Here is a 17,968-nt window from a genome sequence, read left to right on the forward strand (position 1 = left end):
AATATCTATTTACCTGCAAAGTTTCAAGACTTATTAGCCAAATACTTTAGGTAGATGCCCTGAGGTATTGTGTACCCCCTTAACTCAGTAATCATCAAGTCAAAGACATCTTGTAAAACTTTACCTTACAGTGCAATAATTGCTTTAATAATGAAAAGAAACAATGCATGAATGATACTGACCTAGTACATAATCATCATCATTATTTCATTTCATTTCAGATAGCTCATGGGTCTCATAAACATATGTTTGAAGCAAAACACTTCCTGTCTTGAACCAGATGCCCTTCTCTGACAAAAAAGGAGGTTTGATTTGTGAGTGAGCTTCTACAGGGACTGCCAATCAAGTCTAATGAGGTCCTTATACCTAAATGTGATAGTATCATGTAAGCATACATGGGCGCAAAAACAGAAAGAATTACCACAATAACCAATAAATCGATAACGATGACCTAATCAGCGATAGCTGATAATCGATAACTGGTGATAAATTTATCACCTGATAAACAATAACCAATAAATCAATAAATCCAAAATTACAATACTAGCAAATAATTATACTGATATTTTAAAATTTTTAAAAACTTATATATCAAAATCTCTAATTTTATCTTTTCTTAGAAAACTTAGAAAAATCTTAGAAAACTTCAAATTCAATGTTTATCCTGTCTTTTCATAAATCAAATACATCTGATTTTGAAAGTTAAAAACTTCAACATACTTATGTTCCAAAATCTAAAACTATTGATCATTGCTAGTTTGGAACCAAAAGTATCAGTGATACTGGTGAATCAATAATGCAGGAAAAATAGTTATTGGACAACCAATAACCTGATATCGTTATCGTGATAAATTATTCTGAATTTATCACCAAAACACCCATTTAAGCATGTGAGTGATTACACTATGTAACAAAATTTCACTTTTGTTACATAGCCCCAAACCATAATTTTCCAGTTATTTCTGTCTAAACAAAATAGAAAAAGTTATTTTGATCTTAAAACATTGCTTTTGTGGTTAGAACAATAAATTTGCATTTTTTGCCTTATTTCATTATAGTATGGGTTACTATTGGTTTTCATGTCAGGTAAAGAAAAAAGATATGAAGATGAGTATAAAAGGCTTTGTTTTCACAATTTTTATATTTAAAATTGATTTTGAAGAAGGTTCTCATGTTTTGAAAATTATCTCCATTTACACTTTTTTGTTTCACATTTTCTCGCCTTCTAGAAACTTTTATTAACCTTTACTTATTTGTCACTATTATCCTTGTAACTGCCTTAAAAACTCAAGTACTGTATAAATTTTTCTACCATACATACAGTCTACACAGATTATCTCGAGAGTTTTTAGTACATATTCAGTATAAAATACAAAGGGACACAATAAGAAGTTGAAGAAAGTTAACTGTAGAAGAGACATCAAGAAGTATAGTTTTCCTCACAGAAGTGTGAACAAATGGAATGAACTCAGTGAAGATGTTGTAAGTGCCGAAACTGTCAGTGCTTTTAAGACCAAACTAGCTAGATAAAGGGACAGGTTACTATGAGATTACTCCCCTCCAGTAAACCACAACTTGGTAAATCTAGGTAAACACACACACACACACACACACACACACACACACACACACACACACACAAACATACACACAAAGTATTTCAAACAGGTGACATAGAAGAAAAGTGGACCACCTTCCTGGACATTTAAGAAAGATTGGTATAACAAGAGATGTTCTATAAATAGACTGGAGAGAGAAAAAGCATGGAACAAGTAGAAGAAAAATAAGACATAATTTATGAACCAATTACATTAGAAAGAGGAATGAATATGTCAAAATACATAAAGATGAGCAGAAGAATTATGAAAAGAATATTGTAGATAAACGTAAAGACCAACCAAAACCGTTTTATAGATCTATCAATGAAAAACTGAAGAGTAAAGAACATTACCAAAGTAAAAATCAGAGAAAAAATGGTCAAAGACCCAAAAGAGACGACTGAAGTGCTCAACGGATACTTCCACTCAGGATTTACTAAGGAAAATTACTTTAGGGAATAAAGGATAGCAATGGCTAATGGGAATGGTCTGATAGAGATTGCACCATTAACAGAAGTAAAAAATATGTTGGAAGAGCAGGATTTAAGGAAAGTAATGGGACCTGATGATGTGTTGAATTGGATTCTAAAGCAGTGCAGCCCACAACTAGCCAAAATGATACACAATATAATCAGCACCACCCTGTTGGAAGGAAGAGTACCTAAAATGGACAAAATATTATCCCAATTCACAAGGCCAGTAATAAAGAAGACCCATTGAACTATAGATCAGTATCACTGACAAGTGTGGTAGCAAAGATCTGCAAAAAGATCATCAAGAACAGATGGGTAAAATATCTGAAAGACAACGATGTCATAACAGAGAGACAATTTAGATTCAGAGAAGGAAGATCTTGTGTAACAAATATGATAAGCTTCTGCTCAAGAAGAGAGAGACAGAGAGAGAGAGAGAGAGAGAGAGAGAGAGAGAGAGAGAGAGAGAGAGAGAGAGAGAGAGAGAGAGAGAGAGAGAGAGAGAGAGAGAGAGAGAGAGAGAGAGATAGGTGGGGGGGGAGGAAGAGGCAGGCAGCAGCCTTAAAGGGGGTATTATACATAAAATTCATTATACCTAAAAGGTTCGTTATATCAAGGGTTAACTACGTATTAGTTTAGTCCTCTTCCATTTTATAGTGTACTGTAATTTTTCTTATTAAAATATTATGTACTATATGCATAATAGTTGCCTTTTTTATTGTGTTAAAGTGAATTTGAAATGCATTTCATAAGTGTGATACATATATTTTATAGTTTAAACTATGAACATAGGTATTGCTCAGCCCTGCAGGGTTGGTTTCCCATATTCACGGATTTTTGCTATTCATGGAAGGCTTTGGAACATAGCCCCTTGCAAATAATGAGGGTCTGAATATGACTGGGGAAGGGGGGAAGAAGGAAACTATGGTAGGGACCAAAATATTGACATCCTCTCAGCAGCACCAAAAATTGATTTTTCACTCTGTTCAAAACCCCATTTTAGTGGCCACTTCATGGATGCTAATGCTGCTTCCCATGTGGAGGTAGTCTAGGAAAACACCAAGCTGGAAACATACTCGCTGAACGAGGAGAAGACTAAAGATCCACAGCTGTGACGTAAACAGCAGCAGGGCATCCATAGGAGGGCAAACAATGATTAAGACCAACTCAGTGGGGAAAACCATAAGAATGATCTCCAACACAACCAAGAAAACCCTTACTAATGCCCAACACACAAAGGGATCACTGATGCATTAGTTACAAATGACCAAAACCCAGAAAACAAACTGGAAGTTTCATAGAATACAAAAGAGGGACCCCGAACCTATGAGGTCTTAAACAAAGGATTGGTCAGGCAGGAGGGCCTGAGCCCACTGCAAAACAGAGCATATCAGTGACTTGAGTGGAGAGGTAGTGATGGACAAAAGTGTGAGCTGAGCTCCACTGGCCTTCTAAGTGAGTACAGTCATACCTCGTGAATTCAAACAACTCTCATCAATTCAAACAGGGTTGGCAAACAAATTTTGTTCTCCAATTCAAACACAAACACCCATTCAAGCAACACCACTCGGTCAGTCCCTCTAGCAAAAACTCCTTCCCCCCTTCCTTCTCCTCCTAACCCTTCACTCCTGCTTCCTTCCCTGCCCCTCTCCCCCATCACTTCCCATTTCTTCCCTCCTTCTATCTATCCCACCCACCCACCCATCCTCTCTCTCTCTCTCTCTCTCTCTCTCTCTCTCTCTCTCTCTCTCTCTCTCTCTCTCTCTCTCTCTCTCTCTCTCTCTCCTTGCCCCATGTACTCTCCTTCCCCATATGCCCCTTCCTCCCATTGCCCTTTTCCTCTCCCTTTTAATCTGATTTCAAACCTCCCTCCCTGTCACTTTTCCTCCCCTTATCTGTCAGAGATAAGGAACAAGGGAGTGATACCTTGCTCTCTCTCCTCCTCATTCAGTCATTTTAGCTTCATCCTTTCTCACTCTTTCTCACTGTCATATGATTCCATTTTCATTCTCTATCAATCTCATTCTATTTAGCAATTTTCAGGATTGTTCTTACTTTCACACACACACAGAGAGAGAGAGAGAGAGAGAGAGGAGAGAGAGAGAGAGAGAGAGAGAGAGAGAGAGAGAGAGAGAGAGAGAGAGAGAAGAGAGAGAGAGAGAGGAGAGAGAGAGAGAGAGGAGAGAGAGAGAGAGAGAGAGAGAGAGAGGATGGAGGGAGGGAGGGTAGGAGAGAAGGGGGAGGAGGGCAAGGAATTGGGGGAGGGAGGGAGGGAGGGAGGGAGGGAGGGAGGGAGGGAGGGAGAGAGAGAGAGAGAGAGAGAGAGAGAGGAGAGAGAGCGAGAGAGAGAGAGAGAGAGAGAGAGAGAGAGAGAGAGAGAGAGAGAGAGAGAGAGAGAGAGAGAGAGAGAGAGAGAGAGAGAGAGGAAGCTCTTTAGTGCAATATCAAAATTGTTTACTACAACAACTGTTTTCAAGACTGAAGATGCCAAGAACTTTTGAATGACTCATCATTTTGAGGTTGGTGTTTATTTATGATGGTACTTTACTTAAGAATTTAAGGTCATTGTTTTTGTATCCAACATACAGTAAAATCCTTCTCATCTGGCATTCGAGTATCCGGCAGCTTCAAGTATCCGGCACATTTTTCCCCGAGCCTTAAAATCAATAAAAAATCAATGTGTACTCATAAAATCGCTTAAAATTCCCGCGCGAGGCATACTTTGTCCCCTCGCCACCAGAGCGCACTGCTTCGCGCCACCCGCGGCCCACTGCACTGTGTTTACTCGGTGACTCAGTCCCGCGTGTGCACTGTTTATTGCCTGACGCCTTCATCATGCCTAAAGTTGTAGAAAAAAGGAAGCGTGTTGTGCTTACACTTAAGCAGCTGATCAGATCAGCTGCTGATTAAGATCAGCTGATCTTTGTTATGGTAAGATGCGTGAGTGTAGGGTGGTGATTGTGGACATAATTTCACTTCTATTCAAGTATCTGACAATATTCAAGTATCCGGCATGTCAGCGGTCCGGTTGATAAGAGGGATTTTACTGTATATGACAAACCACTTTTTTTAATCTTTTTAGAATGATTCAAGTGCTGTCTTATATACCAAAATAAACAGTACTTCATGTTTTCTTTTATTGTATTTATTTTTCTATAATTTAGGTTATTTTCATCAATTCTATGTTTTGGACACGACATAAACCCATAAAAATGAAAAAAAAATGGGGGGGATTTTGGGACCTGTAATGGATCTTTTTACATTAATTTGAATGGGATAAATTGATTACCAATTTGAACATTCTCAATTTGAACAAAAGAACCAATTAGGTTCAAATCACAAGGTACCACTGTTGTGTCCAAGGAATGGGAACAAAGAAAAAGCAGAGAAGCTACCATTTTCCAGACATCTTGACTTCTTGGGCAATGTCCTGGGTCTACATGGTTGATAACATCACACCATACCTGTCTGATGTGGACAATGGAGCAGGGGCAGTGAGAGTCAGGCCAGACACAGAGATGGTCCAAAAAAGAACCAGCAAAAGCTGGAAGATACTGGCAAAAAAGTAGACAACACACAGAGAATGATGAACCCCACCTTGAAACCAAGCCAGAAGGGACAGGGGCCAACAAAACTTGGATGTCATCAGAAGCAAAGACAGTCCAGGAAGGATAACAAGACAAGCCACATAACTGTGAAACATGCAGGCCAGAAGCTAAGATAACCAAAAACAGAGTTTTTTGAAAAATCAGATCCAGTGAGGGAAGCTCAGGAAACAGAGGAGACGTTGTCTTGGCAGTGGGTGGAAGGGGAGACCAGAGGGGAGGTGGGTCAGGATCTGGGAGTCCACAAGGGGGTAAAAGGGGGTAAGCCCAATGGTTTTGACCACGGGTCAGGATCCTTAAAGGATGCATGATGCAGCTTGTGTCTCGAGTTGCATGCCCAGGCAACTGTGGTGGGGGCCAAACTGGTAAAAACCAGAACAGGGAGGTGCCAGACTCACAGCAACAGCTGTCTAAAGAGCACACATCACACAGACTTGAAAATGCAGAAATCCACAAAGAAAATGCAAACACTGTACATGTCACTCTCCACATGGCACCCACACAGCAACACCCAAAGGTAGCACCTGCAAGATGGGCCAACAAAAGGAATGAATGGAATGGCAGCGAGTAGAAATCTGATGGTAAGTGCTGTGTGTCCTGTCCTCCTTACCTTCCTAGGCTACACCCTTTTCAGGTTAGATGGTAACTGACAGGTGTTTGGGTGGGGAGGGGTTTAATGAGACAGTTGCTCTGTTTTTTACTTTTCTATGACTTCTTTTTTGGCATGTTTGTTGTGGTAGATGTTGCAATTTGCCAGATCCAGGCTTCATCTCAACTACACTGATGTAAGTCCTGTGCATAAAACAATGGCATCCATGAAGTGGCCATCAAAAATAAGATTTTTTTTTTCTAAGAAACATTGGCTTCCAATCAATGCAATGTCACTAGAGGGAAGGCCACTAAAGACAGACAACCAAAATCAGCAGGCGACAGCTCGTGCTGTTGCTCCATCACAGCCTTTCAAACATGTTGCTCCTATTGCTCCTGTCATTCAGGATGCAAGTCTGTCATGTCACTCATGTCACCTGGGACACTCATCCCTGGTGTTACACACACCCTATGCAACAACTGAGAGCATGCTACCTGCAGAGGGTGGCCACCCTCTGCAGTAGCAGTGTAAAAAGCTGTGTGCAGTAGCAGTGGAAAAGCTGTGGCTAGAAGGATGACATAAAGAAAGGTTACTGTAGCTGGTTCCCTCTTGCACCATGGACGAGGACAAGAGATAGGCCCCATCGTCACTTCAATCCTAATACTCCAATGGCTGCAGTGGCTGGATTTGCTCAACTGTTTCTCATGTCCTGGTGCCACTTGTGAGCCAGGCCTCACCCTAGGCCCTGAGACCGGGGATGGAGTCAGATAGCATAGTCTACCAGTTGTGTCCTCTGTCTCTGGTACATCCCATGGGGGACTGGTGACCAAGGCTTGGTGTGAAAAACCAGACCCACCAACACAGGACACAACCATTTGCACTGCCATGCGACATCGTTAATGAGATGCCTGGATGTGGCGGTGGCAGGGGCTGGGATCTGGTCACTTTCTCCTAAACTTACATTGACCTTGGCCACTTCTCCCATTTCCTAGTCAGGCCCACCCTCTAGTACATCACCTTGGAGCAACTTTAAGCCCGCCATGTTGCCATGACCAGGACTGGGTTGGTACTGGACTCTAGGCCATGTAGGCTGAGAAATGGGGGGAGCTAGAAGAAAAATGCAAATTATGAGCCACATTGCTCCATGACTGAGTAAACAAAGAGGAGAAGAAATCCAACAAAACCCAGCACTGAGCAGGCGAAAAGGAGGAAGCCATAGCAATCAGGCAAACAGAATGAGGAATGTCAGCAGAAACCTGTGAGGCTGAATCTCCCAGGCTAATAATAAAAGGGGTAGCAAACCCTGGAAAATCAATCCCATTTTCTCACACCAAAGATGAAGGTTGAGGCTCCTGAGGTGGAAGGGAAAGTGTTGAAAAGCCCAGTGAAGAGAAGCAGTGAACTCTGCACTTTCTCTTGGCCTGCAACTTCCTTTGGTGGCTGAACACCTTGGTCATGAATTCCTGGGATCAATCTAGGCATTCATTACAGAACAAATCCACAGAGTAAAAAAACAAGAAAGGTAACTGATACATACATTATGAGGGTCATGGACAACACTAGGAATAAACCTGAGGCAGTTGAAAAAGCATCTGCAGCTGGCATGATCACTACTCATGCTCACATTGAAATCAGAAGGGTGGAATGGGTGAGATCCAACCACTTCCTGGCCATGATCTGAAGTCTTGTGTGGGGAAAAGCCCTCTCCTGGAACATCAGAAGAGGCCGAAGGAGCCAGAGCACCCATGACGATGTAAGGGTGAACACAGAGACCAAAAAAGGACAAAATCGGAGAGGTGAATGGCAACACGTTAATATTTCTGTCACAGCACAAACAGTGGAGTGATCATGTGTGGTCAAGATGGCCACAGCACCCAGGGGCAGTGGTGCATTAAATTTTAAGGTTGCATGTTGGTGTCATTTTTTTGTGCTGTGGACATGATTTACATACTGGACAGAGCCTAAGCTACAAGTAATGCTGGTTTTATGTGAAACATTTGCTTTATTTTTTTATGTTTTGCATATAAAAACTCATCATGTGAGTTGACTTACATGCGACATACCTAACTAGGGTCAATAGCAAAGCAGCTGCCTTCCAGCATGGAGGTAAAACTCCAGGTTCTGTGAATTGGAGCTGCCATCTGCTTTACAATCTTTGTTATTATAAAGGTAAGAAAACTTATATTGTCCATATAATGTGTTATAAGCATGTGTTATATAACTATCAATTTTGTGCCTGTCTATGAATTATGCTGATGAGTTGTGTTATATGAAGGCAAGGTATGCATTCATCTAAATTTGTGGTATGCTTGTTTGTGTGTTATTTGGGTGGTTGCTTACAGGAATAGTTAATGGTGACAATTCAAGCTGCATCTGTGCTCATCTGATGTGACTTCATGCTCCATGTGTCCAGGGACTGGCAGTGTTGTGAATGGATTCTTTTATATGTTGTATAGGTTTTATATGTGCATTAACTTATATGTTACCATAGATTTAGAGAATTGCATAGATATTTTGGGAGATAATCTGTGTTATCATGTTTTCAATTTAGTGAACTTTTCAACAGGTTGAAAGCTTTTTAATAAAGTGCACTGTTACATGCTCCCATTAATAATCACAGATTGGTGAAACAAAAAGTATACATGCAATATATAATCCTCACACACACCTGACTTTCTTCAAAGTGAGTAGTCGTTTCTGTCCTCGATCAAGTCCTGTCTTCTTTTTCTCAATCTTGGCCTGTAGGCTGGCTTGGTCAGAGTCTACATTCTCAATGGATACCTGGTTGCGCTTCACCTCATCGTCACATGCTTGTATGGCCTCCCGCATCCCTAACTCAACTTCTGTCAACTCCAGCTGCCTGTTAATGATGGTTGTACGTGTCTCCTGAAAAATCACACCTGGTGTAGTTATTGGTGAGAGAGAGAGAGAGAGAGAGAGAGAGAGAGAGAGAGAGAGAGAGAGAGAGAGAGAGAGAGAGAGAGAGAGAGAGAGAGAGAGAGAGAGAGAGAGAGAGAATCATCAGGTTGGATAGACATTTTCCTAAGTAGATAGGATAGAATGGATAGAGATTTTCCTAAAATGCACAGAATACCTTCATCCACACAGACTAAGGATATGAAGCATGGAAGAGGATGGAAAGATCAACTCAGAAATATAGAGAATATGAACCATCAAGGAATGAGAGTGAGAGAATAAGAAAACAAGAAGAAAGAGCATAGAAAAAAGTAAAACTGATGCACATACAGACATTAAAATATTTGAAGCTATTTTCATTAAAAACTTGAAACCTGAATTAAATAACCAATTATCATCAGCACTTTCTTTCATAAACTCTGTTTTGGAACTTTGGGTTCCAAGATCATAACCAATCTAACACACACACTGCCATCCTTTATCAATCCTCACCACTCCACCAGTGTTAACACACAAGGTTAATTTTTTGGCAACACTACATCCTTATTTTATACTTTCTATTGTCCAGCTCAATATTATTGTTCTTCAATAGGCTTTTATTTTCAAAATATATCACTGTTGTTTGTGTTTTGTCCTTTTCTTTTATTTCTTTTCTTACTTGTATTGTTTTTTTTGTTCACTCCAGTAATTTTTTATCTGTCTCCCTTGGTCATTTGTGACTCACACTGCTGTGTCTTATGAAATATCATATTGTTTTATATTTTTTTTTTATGTTTCTCTGTGAGATATACTCATTGCTTTTATATTTTTAGCATGATGATACCTTCTGTGAAGGTAAAACTTTGCAATAAATGAAGAAGGAAATCTGGTGTATCCCTCTTCACCTCATATATATATATATATATATATATATATATATATATATATATATATATATATATATATATATATATATATATATATATATATATATATATATATACAATAAACCCTCATTATATCAAATCCCATTATGGCAAATTTCACATTTATCAAACATAATATGGCCTACCAATCATCTATCTGATTTATTGAACAAAGGTTGGTAAATGAGGCAGAATATTCAGTCAGCAGTAGTGGTGGTGGGGAAGGGAGTGAGGATGGGAGAAAGGGAGGGAGGGAGGGAGAGTGTGGGTGGTAGTGGTGGTGGTGGTGGTAGTGAGTGCACACTGCACCCACACACACACTGGATTGCCAGGTGGGCTGCTTTCCCACCCAATTGGGCTGTTTTATGTAGACTTATGTGTATATATATATATATATATATATATATATATATATATATATATATATATATATATATATATATATATATATATATATATATATATATATATATATATATATATATATATATATATATATATATATATATATATATATATTGGAAATTGGTTCTAGAACCCCAGTTACCAAACACCTCCTTTTTTAACAAATCGGATTATGAACAAAATTTTGAACTCATAATTGCTTCAGTTGTTGTCCCATAATTCAGTTCTCAAAGTTATCTGATTTCAAATATTAAGAGACAGAGCAAAAGCTGCTGTTTATTACTAATTTATAGTTTCCATAAATATTTCCTTAGTTTTTGCATATTTAGAGGAGAGACACAGAATGTAAGAGAGTAATCCAGTCTTTGAAATAGGGTAAATGTGATCCTGCTGAAGACCCTCAGTGTAAACAGTTTTCAGCACTCAGGAGTAATCCTGAAGGTGGCTCTCTTGATGACCCCCACCACCATCACTACTGCACAACTGCTCCATGTCCCTCTGTAAGGCTTCCCTCACTAGATCAATGACAAGGAGAATACCTACAAGGTCTAAACAGTATCTTCTGATGAGTTCCATGTCATTAAGTTCATTCAGTACATCCTTTCTGGAAAAATAACATCTGAGCTGAAGATGCTGTGAAGCAGCCATCTTAGTGGGAGCATCTGTCATAAGAAGCTAAGACAGGGCAGACAGGTGTCTGGGAACCGATTAATCCATTTTTACATTGATTTCTATGGGAAAAATAGCTTTGGTTTTCAAACATTTCGGATTTAGAACAGCATTCAAGAATGAATTAAGTTCGAGAACCAAGGTTTCACTGTATATATGTATCATTTATATTTAAATAAAGTACCATATTTGATGGCTTATAAGACACCTTTTTTCCAAAAGAAGTTTCAGAAAATGAGCCTGCATCTTATAAGGCCAAGGTTCAGCTTTGGGGCAGTGCCTAGTGGTAAGTCTATGGCAACAGTGGCCTTAAAATCAAACCCCAAATATCTTCACACACGTAAACAAAGTGCTGATTGCTTCTACACCACAAAAACAACTCTTTTTTGCAAAGTAACAAAGTATAACAAGTTGTACTTTCCAGTACTTCACATAAAATAACATCAGTCAGGAAGAAATTAAGTGACGACACTGATGTTGCATGTACCAAAACCAACTCCCGATCAGGTTCTCATCAAACCTCACGACATGTGCAAGATTCACGGCATTCTTTTAGCATGGTGCCATTATTCTTTGAGGTAAGACACACCTTCATACAACTGTAATTGTGCCTATCTTTTAACTTTCTTACCTTGCATACATGCTCAATAAAACTTAAAGCTAATGGGAAACTATTGCTTTTTAGAAAATAGCTTACTACCTAACAAAACAGATTTTATAAGTGAAGAGAGCATCAGACAAACTTTATTACCCCTCTGGGCTCTGACACTGTCACTGCCTATGCCATATTTGCTTACATCTTACAGCAGGATTGGTCTAAGGACCAGTGTTAGTAGGTCCTAACAAATATTAAGGTTTTTAAAATGTGAAATATTGGGATCTAATAAGGATCTGAATACATATGAGAGGGCTTCAAATGTCAGGTGAAACCCTTCATTTCATATTCAGAGCTTAAACCCACTTATCTCCCTTCATTTCATATTCAGAATTTAAACCCACTTATTTATCTTTTTTTTTTTTTTTTTTTTTCAATGCCTGCCCGAACTGAGATGCATCTTATAAGCCATCAAATACAGTACTTCTCTATTTTCTGCCTTGGTGACATAACTTATTCACTATTAATAAAACATTGGACTCATTTTGAGCAGTTCCTGAAGGTGGGATAGGTGGGTTTTGGGCTGTTTTTCAGGTGGGAGTGGGCAGGAAAACAGTCTGCAACATGGCAACTTTGAGTCACACTTCCTCTGCCTCAGTATCCCAGCAGCAGTTGAAGTGAAAGGTTGTGCTCGTATGTATGCATGCATGTATGTATGTATGTATGTATGTATGTATGTATGTATGTATGTATGTATGCATGTCTTTATGCATAGAATGTATGCAATTTTGTTTGTTTGTTTATAATGTATTCTTGTTTACTTGAGCACAGTAGAAACATTTTTCCATAAGAATTGTTATTTATACCAAAATAAAGTATATGCTATATAATTTACATCCAATGCATGAGTTACCAAAATTTATATTATTTGAGGTCCATTTTTGTATACCAAACTTCCCTCTCATATATCAAACAAAATTCAGTGTGTGAGAGGGAAATCTGACTGCTGTTTTTTTTCAGATTTTTGCCTTTATCATAAGTGGCTTACCCACAATTAGTTCAATATACTGAGGGTTTACTATATATATATTTATATACATGAAGAGGTGAGCAGGGATACACCAGTTTCTTTATTCATTACTTGCACAACGTTTCATCTCCTCAAAAGAAATCTTCAGGCTAAAAGACATGGATAAAATTAATAAACTAATTTAAAATACATATGCAACATAAAAAAGATACAAGGCACTAGCCCATAAGGGGTACAGTAACATGTGTAAAACAAAATAGACGCATATAGGATGAGGCAAAACACTGGGATTGTAATGAAAAAAAACAGAACAATTTATAGACAATAAAGATATAAGGTAAAACATATTAGCAGGCACTGAGTTAGGCAAAAAAAATGGAAAAAAATAATGGTATAGTGTAGTAAAACAGACCTATTGTGCTCTTGGTGGGGAGGCATGGAAGTCAGATTGATTGCTGATCCAGAACCTGAAGCTCCGAGCAGAGTTTATAAAATGTATGGCTGAGATGATGATAATTGGTTGTTTAATTCAGGTTTTGAGTATTTAATGTAAATAGTTTCTAATATTTTAATGTCTGTATGTGTATCAGTTTTTTGTAATATTTTGAAGTTCTTCTCAGTAAGGGGATGATCAAGTCCGCATAAATGTGTTCTTATTGCTGAGAATTGGGGAGGAGCTGTTTCTGTGTATGTATTGAATTGCCTTTATGTTCACTGATTCTGTGTGTTAGATTCTCCAATATATCAAGTCTTTGGATTAGTTTATCAATTTTATCTATGTCATTTAGCCTGCAGATGCCTTCTGAAAAGGTAAAATGCTGCGCAAGTAATAAATGAAAAAAGAAACTCCAGTGTATTCCTGCTCACGTCTTCTGTAACTCAAAATTTACATATATATATATATATATATATATATATATATATATATATATATATATATATATATATATATATATATATATGTGTGTGTGTGTGTGTGTGTGTGTAAATATATATATATATACTTTTTTTTTTATGTAGAAGGGGCAACGGCCAAGGACAACAAAATTATAATTGAAAAAAAAAAAAAAAAAAGGCCTGAATAGGTCAAAATCAATCATCAAAAATGAAAGGATAAACGTCTTGAAACCTCCCTCCTGAAAGAGTTCAAATCACAGGAAGGAGGAAATACAAAAACAGGATGGGAGTTCTAGAGTTTACCAGAGAAATGGATGAATGATTGAGAATACTGGTTAAGTCTTGCATTAGAGAGGTGGACAGAATAGGGGTGAGAGAAAGAAGAAAGCCTTGTGCAGTGAGGCTGTGGGAGGAGGGAAGGCATGTGGTTAGCAAGATCAAAGGAGCAGTTAGCATGAAAATAGTGGTAGAAAATAGCAAAAATGCAACATTGCAGTGATGAGAGAGAGAGAGAGGCTGAAGACAGTCAGTTAGGCCTGGTTCACACTAGTCCATTTTTACGCATTCCGTCTCCATTCACCGTCCAACAATGGCGTCAGAAAAAACAGAGTCCATATTGAACAGAAGAGTTCACCGCCATCTCCGTATCCATGTATGTCAACATGGCAGTGCAGAAAAGAGACATCTTTGACAAAGAAATTGTATACTTCTTGCCACCTTGTTGCTCGCAGCTGACAAAGAGGGGCCAGTGAGGAGGAGAAGAGTCATTTATTGCACAGTAAAAAAATATAAGTAATTACATGCTAGTGAATCCTGCAAGGCACGGTGTGGACAGTATTAGAGTCTGCTGTATCAATGCACAGTGTGGAGGAGAGGGAGGTTATACAGTAAAATCCCTCTTATCCGGCATCAATGGGACCGCCGACATGCCGGATACTTGAATAGAAGTGAAATTATGTCCACAATCACCACCCTACACTCATGCATCTTACCATAACAAAGATCAGCTGATCTTAATCAGCAGCTGATCTGATCAGCTGATCTTAATCAGCAGCTGATCTGATCAGCTGCTTAAGTATAAGCACAACACGCTTCCTCTTTTCTACAACTTTAGGCATGATGAAGGCGTCAGGCGATAAACAGTGCACACGCGGGACTGAGTCACTGAGTAAACACAGTGCAGTGGGCCGCGGATGGCGCGAAGCAGTGCGCTCTGGTGGCGAGGGGACAAAGTATGCCTCGCGCAGGAATTTTAATCGATTTTCTGAGTACACATTGATTTTTTATTGATTTTAAGGCTCGGGGAAAAATGTGCCGGATACTTGAAGCTGCCGGATACTCGAATGCCGGATGAGAGGGATTTTACTGTACTAGTATTTTCTGGTTGTCTGGTTGTCAGTTATTAATACATTGTCATTACCATAGCTGCTGAATGAGACTTGTTGTGTTTCTACAGTTTGTTGGGCTGACACATGTCCAGTGCACCCATGTGGTTGTGTTTACATGGTTTGCAGTGCTGCCACATCTCTAGCTGGGACCTCAGTCACTCCTCTTTTTCCACGAAGTGTAAAAATGTTTAATTTACAATATAGCATTATTACATTACAAAGTAGTAATTTAATAATGCTTTATTATGTACTTGAGTATCATACGTAGAACATTAAAAATATCAGCACGTACAACACTGCCTGTCTCTCCATACAAAGTTAAACTCAATTCATCTCTTCTGCTCTATGGCATCCATTCAAGCAGAGGCAAAGTGTAGCCCAGTTTCCACTACAGTTGCTCAAACAGAAACAGTGGTGACAATGTTGAACAGTGTACAGAAATGGAATCCATAAAAACAGAGTAGTGTAAACCAGGCCTTAGAGAAAAGGAGTTCACAAGCTTTCGATTCCATCCTGTCTACAAGAATGGTATGAGTGGAATCCCCCTATACATGTGAAGCATACTCCATACATAGATAGATAAGGCTGCTGTACAGAGTTAGTAGTTGAAGAGATGAGAAAGACTGCCAGAGACGACTCAGAACATCTAACTTCATCCATAGAAGCTGTTTTAGCTAGAGATGAGAAGTAAAGATTCCGGTTTAGATTATAAGGACAGACTGAGGATGTTCATTGTAGAAGAGGGGACTAGTTAAGTGTTAATGAAAGAAGATTGTGTCAAGTTGATAGATGGGGGAGTTGAGTTTTTGAGGCATCGAACAATACTAAGTTTCAGAGAGAACAGAAGTCAAGCATTATGTGGCTTCCCTGCATGAACTGTTTCCTTTCTGAAGGGTTGGGCATTGAAAAGGTGTGGAAAAGTGCAGGCTGGTATCATCAGTGTAAGAGTAGAGAGGACAAGAGGTTTGGTTTAGATCATTAATGAATAATAGGAAGAGTGGGTGACAGTACAAAACCTGGGGAACACCACTGTTAATAGATTTAGGATAAAAATGACCATCTATCACAGCAGCAATATATATATATATATATATATATATATATATATATATATATATATATATATATATATATATATATATATATATATATATATATATATATATATATATATATATATATATATATATGGAAGGAAGCAGTATCATAGGAGGAGGCAGTAGGCATCTGCCGAAATGATAATTACTCCCAGTGAGGTCTAAAGCACTAGATCAGAGGGTGCTGTGAACTTATCATTAAACCCAGCAATGACCTCACTGAACATTTCTCTTTGTGTCTCACAATACAAGGGGACAGTCACAGCCTGCCCTCTAAAGACAACTCTCTTCCTTCACACAAAATTACAAACACCTAATTACACACACACCTTTCACTCAAAATTCAAAATTATCATGGTGACTCCTACACCAGCCTTGGAGTCCCCATCTGGGGAGGGGACCACAAATGTCCCCAGGTCGGACTGCTCTTCTGGTATCGTCCCTAAGTGTCTTGACACCCCACCTCAACTATTTCTTCATTAAATTCTGCAACATTCACAGTCTTATATCTGATTTTCAACCTATGGAACACCAACTCTTGTCTACTACATCTCATCTTCTTTCCCTCACTGAAACACAGGCATTAGCACCTTTTCCATTCTCTACTACTTTCTCTATCCTCATTTTCAATCCAACAGTGGATGTTGCGTTTATGTGAGCAATGATGCACATAAACACGTACCCACACTCTTGAATCTTCTGAGTTTTCCACCATCTGGTTACAACTACAGAGTCACTCTCAAACTAAATTTATCTGTGCTGTATACCTCTTACCTAATTCCTCTGACTATAAGAAATTCTTTGACTACTTAACTTCCAAAGTGGAGCACATTCTGATTCTCTTCCCTTTTGCAGAGATCTCTGCTCTTGGACACTTCAATGTTCACCACCACCTTTGGGTTTCCTTTCCCTTCACTGACCATACTGGTGAACTAGCCTTCAACTTTGCTATCCTCCATGACCTAAAGCAACTGCTGCAACACCCTACTCATTTTCCTGACCATCTTGGAGATACACCCAACATTCTTGACCTTTTCCTAACCTCTAATCCTTCTGCTTATGCTATTACCTATCTTCTCCATTGGGCTCCTCCAATCACAATGTCATATCTGCATCTTGTTCTATCACCCCAATCCCTCCTCAGGATCCCCCTAAGTGGAGATGCTTCTGCCGTTTTGCCTCTGCTAGTTTGCAGGACCTGAGGTATTTTGCTGTTTTTCCTTGGAATGACTACTGCTTCCGAGACAGAAACACATCTCTGTGTGCCAAGCACATAACAGAGGCATACATTCCTCACTCTTTTTCTCGACCTAAACCTTCCAAACCTTGGTTTAACACAGCCTGTTCTCATGCTATACATGATAGAGAGGTGGCCCACAAAAGGTACTTGAGCCTTCTGCCCAGAACCATGCCAAGTCTGTTCTCCAACTAGCAAAAAACTCCTTCATTAATAGAAAGTGTCAAAACCTTTCAAGATCTAACTCCCCTTGAGATTTCTGACATCTAGCCAAAAACATCTCCAAAAACTTTGCTTCTTCTTCTTTCCCTCCTTTATTTTAACCAGATGGCACCATTGCTATCACATCTATCTCTAAAGCTGAACTCTTCACTCAGACCATTGCTAAAAACTTTGCCTCAGATGATTCAGGGCTTGTTCCTCCCTCTCCTCCACCCTCTGACTACTTCATGCTACCTATTAAAATTCTTCGCAAAGATGTTTTCCATGCCCTCAATGGCCTAAACCCTTAGAAGGCTTAGGGACCTGATGGGGTCCCTCCTATTGTTCTCTGAAACAGTGCCT

The 17,968-nt window shown here is 39.0% G+C and overlaps 1 protein-coding gene across 4 annotated transcripts in view; it reads right to left on the minus strand.

Annotated features, from left to right (window-relative positions):
- Positions 1–17,968, minus strand: part of LOC135099789 (clusterin-associated protein 1-like) — a 193,399-nt gene that overhangs the window by 97,723 nt on the left and 77,708 nt on the right. For all 4 annotated transcript variants that reach the window (XR_010268380.1, XM_064002304.1, XM_064002305.1 and 1 more), the window contains one exon: positions 8,934–9,151. Coding sequence is in view for 3 of the 4 variants with exons in the window: in XM_064002304.1 (XP_063858374.1) it covers positions 8,934–9,151 (218 nt within the window). In the remaining variant the exon portion in view is untranslated. The remainder of the gene's footprint in view (positions 1–8,933; positions 9,152–17,968) is intronic.

This window comes from Scylla paramamosain, chromosome 4, assembly GCF_035594125.1.
Source record: "Scylla paramamosain isolate STU-SP2022 chromosome 4, ASM3559412v1, whole genome shotgun sequence".
Taxonomy (NCBI): domain Eukaryota; kingdom Metazoa; phylum Arthropoda; class Malacostraca; order Decapoda; family Portunidae; genus Scylla; species Scylla paramamosain.